Genomic DNA, 8266 nt, shown 5'->3' with positions numbered 1-8266 from the left:
GTGTTCCGTACATCTGTGTACACCAAATGAAGGAGTGTATGCAAATATGGTGTGAAATTACTGCTGCAGATATAAGATGCGTTAGACAACTGTGTATGTTAAAAGGTTGTGTGTGTGTGTGTGTGTGTGTGTGTGTGTGAGAGAGAGAGAGAGAGAGAGAGAGAGAGAGAGAGAGAGTTATAGACGGATTGATGGACAGAGAGACAAATGGATGGATAGAAAGAAGCAACAGACTGGTAGGTAGGTAAATAGATAAGCATACAGGTAAGTAAATTAATTAAGAAATATAAATAAACAGATACAGAGAGAGAGAGAGAGAGAGAGAGAGAGAGAGAGAAACACAAACGGAGAGAATCTTGTAAATCCACCTTTACCAACAGATCAAACTTTCACAAACTTAAATTTCAGGAAGCCAAAGTCAGCGCCAAGGACATCACCATGGGACGCAGGGTGGCGGCGGCGGTGTGCTGTCGCGGCGTCTCAACCTTCTGCCTGGGCTTCGGTTTGGGCCTCGTCCTCCACCTCGCCCTCCACGCCACACTCAGACATTCGGACCGGGAGGATGGGTGGAGACAGGAAAATGAGGTGGTAGTTCCAGGTGTTTAAACTCTCTCTCTCTCTCTCTCTCTGCATATATTAAAATTATTTTTACTGTTTACTGCATTGTTATTATTATTTTCGTTATCATTATTATTTTTATTATTATAAATATCATAACCCTAATATATTCTAATAACAGACCAGTACTTGTAATTTTAATGTCAGCGATTGATGTTGTTATAATACAGGAGTTATGCACTGATATAATTACAGGTGTTGTGTTGCTTTAATTACAGGTGCTAAGTGTTGTTATAATTACAGGTATTGTGTTGTTATAATTACAGGTGTTGTGTTGCTATAATTTCAAATGCTAAGTGTTGCTATAATTATAGGTGCTAAGTACTGTTATAATTATTGGTGTTAAGTACTTCTAAAATTGCAGGTGCTAAGTGTTGCTATAATTACAGGTATTGTGTTGCCATAATGACAGGTGCTAAGTACTGCTATAATTACAGGTGTTAATTGTTGCTTTAATTACAGTGCTAAGTGTTACTATAATTACAGGTGTGGCCGGCTTCAATGAGTTACCTGGTGCGGGGTGGTCAGGAGGATGCTTATTCAGGTTAGTGGTATGTGATGATGGTGATGATGATGATGATGATAATGATGACAGGAAATAGCAATGATGATGATGGCAGTGATGATAACGATGATAATAACAATAATGATGGTGATGACAGTGACGATAATGACAATGATAATAAAGATAATAATGATGATGCTGGCAGTGATTTCGATGATGATGATGATGATGACGACGTAAATCAGTATACAGCCAAACAGACCATTACAGACACTAACGGAGGATCAAATGTATATGGTCACTATCAGGCCGCATCTCTGACGAACTCCAAGCCTTCGTGCCCATAGAGGTGGACGGGATACTGAAGCCTATATCTAACCCCTCTAGTTTTAAAAAGTATACCCTAAAGCAAAAAAAAAAAAACCGTCTGGAGAACGCAGGAATAAATAGAAAATGTCATCCAGCTGAAGGGGTTAGTCATGAAAGGTAATATAGTTTTTTACAGCATCCCAAACGAGGATGGTTGGGGTGTAGCACAAGTGTTCTTAAATCCAGATGAGCTATAGAGGTTGCAAATACTACTACTGCTACTACCTTTACTACTATTAATACTACCACCATCACTAATATTACTGTACTATTTTTGCAACCATCACTTCCACTACAACTACTACTACATCAAATTCTACCACATTTTCATTCAAGGGACCATTTGGCGCCTTCACTACGAGTCCGTCACTTGGATTTTACTTCTTGCTTTCTCCAGACCATCTTGTTCTCCAAAATACAGATTAGGTAGTGATTTCATTAACTTCTTCACTGCGAAATGTCTCCCCTTAGCTGAATGATACTGACTCGAGGTAATAAGAATGCACAATAAAGAAGTAAATAAATAAATAAATGATGATGATGATGTCGATTGTAGTAGTAGTAGTAGTGGTAGTAGTAGTAGTAATAGTAGTAGTAGTAGTAGTAGTAGTAGTAGCAATAATAATAATAATAATAATATTAATAATAATAATAATAATAATAACAACAACAACAATAATAATAATAATAATAATAATAATAATAATAATGATAATAATAATAACATCCATCCATCCATCCATCGATCAGTCAATCATACCACCTCCCTTTTTTCCCCATCGGGAGCAATTATTTTAATACCGCCAATTATAAGAGTCTTTATATTTAGTTTGGGGAACTTAGGATTATAACTGATAACGATGATGATAAAAGGTTATGATGATAATGATGACAGTATTAACATTGATTGTTGAATGTTGATACTGATGATGATAATGACAAAGGATGATAATGAAGATGCTAATACTATTCCTGATGAGGATATTTACTTAACCTCCTGTCTCTCACCAGCCTCGTCCCCAGTCAGAGTCCTGTGTTACATACTGACGGGCCCCAAGACCCACCACACGGCCGTCCACGTGAGGAATACGTGGGGCCAGCGTTGCGACAAAACCATCTTCTTCAGGTGAGACCCACGCCAACGTTCAGTGGTTTTCAGGGCCAGGAATCATTCATCTTTTCATTACGATGACGATGACGATATTTATGTTTTGTTTCCTATTTCCTCTTCCTATCATTTTCTCACAAACTCTTCCTTTTTGTACCATTTTCCCATAAGCCTTGCTCTTCATTTCTCTACCATATTACCATTCCCATTCTCTTCCCTTTTTTTACAGTTTTCCTTCCTCTTTAAATCTGCCTATAAACTCTCCTCTCTTCTGCCTTTTCCTTACCAACCATTTTCCTGCAGACACTTCATAACCGGTATTCTCGTCAGTTTAGGACACTTTCCAGCACTCATATCGGTATCATTATATTCCTTCACATGGTATATTAGCATTCTCATCTTTTATTATTTAAGGAAATTGTGTTGACACTCAGTGGTATAATTTGTTTGCAATAGTATACTGAGGTTTACCACACAAAATGAAGAGCCCAGGAAGGGGTGTTATTGAGCATCGAACATCACAGGAACACGATCTCTTGTGTTCGGTGCTCGGAAGAAACTCTACAGTTATTTCTCAACACTCATTTATCCCCTCAACCATTTTTCTCCAAACCTCTTAGCACCCTTAAACGCTTCAAACTACAAGGTAAACCCTACAGTTGCCTCACATCCCAGTCAAGCCTCCTTTCCCACAACAGTTTTTCCAGTAACATTTGCAAATACTCATGAAATTCATTTTTCCATAAGTCTTTCCCCTCTTTGCCACCACCCACTTCCAGGACAGGTCTAAACCATTCCGACCGCTGTTGCACTAAGCCTTTCTCCTTATTCTTGATTCGAGTTCCATTAAAGTTTTTCTCCCCCGGCAGCACTGAAGATGACTCCAGTCTACAGCCGACGGTGCTAGACGTCCCTGAGGGCTACACCTACTTGTGGGCCAAGGCTAAGGCTGCCCTGTCTCACCTGCACACCCACCACCCGGACTACGATTGGTACCTGAAGGCGGACGACGACACCTACGTCATCGTAGAGAACTTGAGGTACTTCCTGAAGGACCTCGACCCCCAGACACCTGTGTACTATGGAGTCAAGTTTAGTCACCATGTTAAACAGGTGGGTTAGGTGCTGAGGGGTTAAGGAGGATTACAAAGGTTTGGAGACTTCTGTAATGACAACAATAACTGTCTGGCATATTTTTACCTCAGCCAACAATGTTGGATAAGGTTATGTATTCACTTGTGGCTGTCTGTCAGTTTACCTATCTATCTGTCTGTCTTTTTGTGTACATAATATCTTGAAAAGTTGTGATCGAATATCACTGAAATCTTGTGGATAGCTGGCAAGTGAGTCAAGGAAGACTTGGTTGGATCAGAATCCGGGTGCAGGAATAAACCATAAAATTCATTACCGTCGGCAGAGGCTTACGATCTCTGAAATTCAGGAACAGTTCAAACTAAGACCACAGAACTAATTGACTGACCATGTCAGACCGTAAAAGTAGTCGTGTGGCAGGACAGAGGAATTGAAGCAGGAAACCTTAATTTTTATTGGCGTTGGCGCAGGTGTACTCTCCGGTCGCCTTCAGGAACTAGCTGTGCTTCTCGTAGTTTTTTTTATTTTAGCAGTTCCTCTTTTCCCATTTCTGGATCCTACCTCACCCAATTCCTTAGGTAAAAAAAGGACTCTCTCCGACAGTATTATGCAATTTCTTCTTCAGCATTTGTAAATATAAACACACATACATGCATATGTGCACACAGACGCACACACACAAGCATATGTGCACACAAACGCACATACATATACCACACAGCTGTGAAAACAAACACTTTATTACTCTTTCTCTCTCTCTCTCTCTCTCTCATTGCACACCTACGCAACCGACCATCTGTTAATTGCTACTTCATCACACAAACTCCTTTCCTCCACTGAACATCTTTAACCCGAACTTGGTCAAGATTTTCTCCCCTTTTTCAACTTGTTTCACGTATCTCGGCTGCAGAAAAAGACTTACTTAGCACTTCATCGTGACTAGCAGCATATTCTAGTGTTAATCTCTTGCAACGATTCAGCATTCAAAATGGAGTTAAATGGCAGTTAAAGTCCGTTACAGTGATAAGAAATGACGATATATGAGGGAGGGTGGTGGTGACGGTGGTGCTGGTATGTTGTGAGAGAAAGGGTTGTTGTTGAGTGGGGACACAGTACTGGGAGGTTTAGAGTACTGGGTTCTGTTCTTGTCATCGCACTGTATAAAAGACGTGGATCAACGGGAAACGAAGAGTGACTACAAATGTGGAGGCAGTAAAGGGAAGTCACAAACATGACACCCAGACTGAGTACTGTATCTACCTCCTAATCCCCAACTAAACATGGTGACGATTGAATAAATACAAAAATAAGAGTCGTCTTTTTTCCCCATCCGCGGATCATGGAGGATACATTACCAGTGCACCTACTATGCATTTAATGCCACTTAACCTTGCATACTGAAAAAATTTGGAATATATTCTACAACTCTTTCATATTAAAACTTCCATGACAGTTATGTTTTGCTACATGGTCGTTTTTATCTCTGCCGGGTTCTGGAGGAGAGATTGATTGGTATGGGAAGTATTCTTACCGTGTCCGTTTTTTTAAGATTCAATGAAGAGTTATTGTACTTATTGTACGAGACACGTCAGACCAGACCTGGCACATTTAATTATGGGAGATTTACGTATGAATAATTCTATGATGTCCCTCGATGTCCACAGGTTATTCCCCGTAGCTGGCGTCAACTATGAGTAACTCCGTGTCGCCTTGCGGGCATTTCAATATTTATTGTACTTCCTTCCCTCTCCCAGGAATATAATCTCTTAGCACAACCGTAATATAGTCTTGTATCAGCACTGTGTTTTGTGTCAGTGTTTCGGGGTTAAATAATGACTGGTATTAGAAAGTTAAACATTTCACTATTCAACTGAAATATTTTATAGTTTGTACAATAGATGTAGGTTACCTAATTCAACACAGTGCAAATCTACGTGTGCTAGAGAAGTACGTCTTCGAACCCCCACACCCTTGCTAAAACTGAATTGATCCAACCGTCGCTGCAAGGTGTGGGAAGAGAGCAGACGGAGCATTGGAGGTTAAGCTTCTATGGTGACATCCTATGCGGTGCAACCAGCTATCCCTAACTATAGGTAGTAGACAGCATAACCTAAGTTAAACAATATACTATAGTAGGTATAAGGATATTTTAGATAAAATGTAAGTTCTTATATAATGCCAAATTGCAGTATATAATGCGATACAATGTAGTTAAAGTTAATAGTTTTATATGAAGAAAAGTATACAAGAGCAAATTTAAAGAGCAAAAATGTGGATACCCTATAACGATCTTAGTGATATGAGTATATTATGGTGCCAAAAAAGCATGCTTCTCTTCATATCATTGTGAATTCATTATTACCGGTAACAAAGTGCTTCAAAAGGACTAGTATGTATGTTATTGTTTATCCTTCAAGTTAGTGCTGTCCTCTCAAGCATCTCTTACTTCCCCAGTCATTCCATACAGTTGTCTTCAATCCTTTGCACTCTGCCCTATCCACTCAACCTTACCAGCCCACCTTTACCCCCGACCCTCACTTCCAGGGTTACATGTCTGGCGGTGGCGGATACGTGCTGAGCAGAGAGGCCCTCAGGAGATTCGTGACCCAGGCCCTCACAATATCTGATCAGGACAAGTGTGCGACCAACGCTACCAAAGGAGCTGAAGACCTGCTGCTGGGTTAGTGCGGGAATCATCATCATCATCATCATCATCATCTCTCTCTCTCTCTCTCTCTCTCTCTCTCTCTCTCTCTCTCTCTCCCTTCATTTTCACGTTTTCAGAATGTTTTAAAGAGACGGTTCCAAAACTTTGTAAAATACGCCATCTTCCCTCACCCATCACCCCACATGGCTTGAATTTCCAAAACTGAAGGCTTGGTTTCTGAGTCAATGTAATTATAACTTAGCTTTAGGGTTGGAAGTCTGTGTGTCTAAGAGAGAGAGAGAGAGAGAGAGAGAATGTTAACCCCTTGCGTGCCGACAGAATAGTGTGTGGGGTCAGTGTTATCCCCATATGACAACTTCCATCGATAACAAATTGTGTGGTGTGCGTGTTAATCCCAAATGACCTTTTATACCCCCAGAAGAGTGTGTAGAGAGTGTGCTAACCCCGTGCATTGCGGCAGGAAAGTATCTGGAGAGCACTGATGTGAAGGCGAGTGACAGAAAAGTGTGTTAGCCTAACGACAGGAGAGCGTCTTAAGATGTGAAAGCAGCTGACAGGAGAGTGTATTAACCCCTAGTGTACAAGCAGGACAATGTCTGGAGAGTGTAGGTGTGAAGGCGGTGAAAAGAAGGAAAGTATCATGAATGCAGCTGAGAGTGCATCAACCCCTTGTGTACCGGCAGGAGAGTGTCTGGAAAGTGTAGGTGTGAAGGCGGGGGACAGCCTGGATGAAGATGGCAGGTCCAGGTTCTTCTCCCACAGTCCCCTCTCCCTGTACTTCAAGCAGCCCCTCATCAACAAGTTCCACTGGTATTGGCGGTACATCTGGCACAAGCATGGCGTGGTAAGGCTCAGTATTGTTTCCTATTCCTGTACATGTTTACCTCTGAATACGTGAGAAATCTTAGCTATCACAGTCCTGTTACAGCCAGACGATTTTAATTATCCTAGGAGTGGCTTCCCCTCCTCTCAGAGCAAAGAACAGACTCAAGTAAAATTATATAGCATCGTAGTGTTACCCTGCTTTGCTCTTCTTCATAAAAATTAGGATTAACTTTCTTCATATTAGACCTCTAGCGACAGTCAGGCAAGTTTCATGATCAGTCGTCTTCAGTCACGGTATTTTGTGCATGAATTTTTATTTATCTGTTGATGTACTGATAGAAACCAGCTGTACTAAAGAAGATTATGTAACCCTGTTCATTTATCGATAGCAACTAATCCTTTTGTATACTTAATTAACTGCTCAAAGCCACATTGTTGGGTGAAACGTTAAGCTCATTATCCTTCGACTGCTGGTATATCTCACACATAACCAAATCGTCTACGCTAAACCAAGTCGTCCTACCGTAACCAAACTGCCTTACTCCTCAACAATCAATACATCGCTCACAGCTGAACCAAATCGTCTGAGCTGAACCCAAGGCTAAATCGTGTTCCTCCCCAGGGCCCTGACTGCTGTTCTCGCCACCTGGTCACCTTCCACGACGTCGACCCTAGGATGATGTGGACGCTGGAGGCTTTGCTGTACCGTCTCCACATCCACCGCCACCTCCAGCCTCTACACCTGAACACGTCCACATCCACCCCGCCTCCTCCCTCCTCCTCTCGCTCCTCACTCTCACTGAATTCCACGTAGCTTTCTCTTGTTTTATTCTCTCTCTCTCTCTCTCATCCTCAGGAACTCCACAATACCAGGTCCCCCCGAAATGGGGCGTGTCTGCCCCGTAGACTTTACCTCTCCTCATTCATATGAATCGAGACATTGACTATCTTTTTCATCTTCAGTATACTTTTTCTAATTTTATACTAAGAAGGAGAAACTGAAATTAATATATTCCTCATCTATATGCTACCTGATAACTATAATATGAAGAGTCAGTGATAATCTGTGTACAAATATATG

At 41.2% G+C, this 8266-nt stretch overlaps 1 protein-coding gene across 1 annotated transcript; it reads left to right on the top strand.

Annotated features, from left to right (window-relative positions):
• The first annotated feature begins 435 nt into the window (after nt 1-435).
• On the top strand, nt 436-7999 carry LOC145414166 (glycoprotein-N-acetylgalactosamine 3-beta-galactosyltransferase 1-like). Its single transcript, XM_080283732.1, has 7 exons — nt 436-585; nt 1105-1162; nt 2504-2618; nt 3470-3713; nt 6237-6372; nt 7044-7204; nt 7808-7999. The coding sequence occupies exons 1-7, from the start codon at nt 439-441 to the stop codon at nt 7997-7999; spliced, it is 1053 nt and encodes a 350-aa protein (XP_080139858.1). The 5' UTR covers nt 436-438.
• Nucleotides 8000-8266: the final 267 nt, after the last annotated feature.

The sequence above is a fragment of the Coenobita brevimanus genome, chromosome 98 (genome assembly GCF_032717465.1).
Source record: "Coenobita brevimanus isolate Jiangsu-jjx chromosome 98, ASM3271746v2, whole genome shotgun sequence".
Classification (NCBI taxonomy): domain Eukaryota; kingdom Metazoa; phylum Arthropoda; class Malacostraca; order Decapoda; family Coenobitidae; genus Coenobita; species Coenobita brevimanus.
The sequence above is the reverse complement of the archived record's forward strand: the minus strand, read 5'-3'. Positions and strand labels throughout refer to the sequence as shown.

Coding starts and splice junctions, on each gene's coding strand:
- LOC145414166 (XM_080283732.1), top strand. CDS start 439: ATGGGACGCAGGGTGGCGGCGGCGGTGTGCTGTCGCGGCGTCTCAACC. Junction 2,619..3,469: donor GACAAAACCATCTTCTTCAG/GTGAGACCCACG, acceptor CTCCCCCGGCAG/CACTGAAGATGACTCCAGTC. Junction 3,714..6,236: donor TTAGTCACCATGTTAAACAG/GTGGGTTAGGTG, acceptor CCTCACTTCCAG/GGTTACATGTCTGGCGGTGG.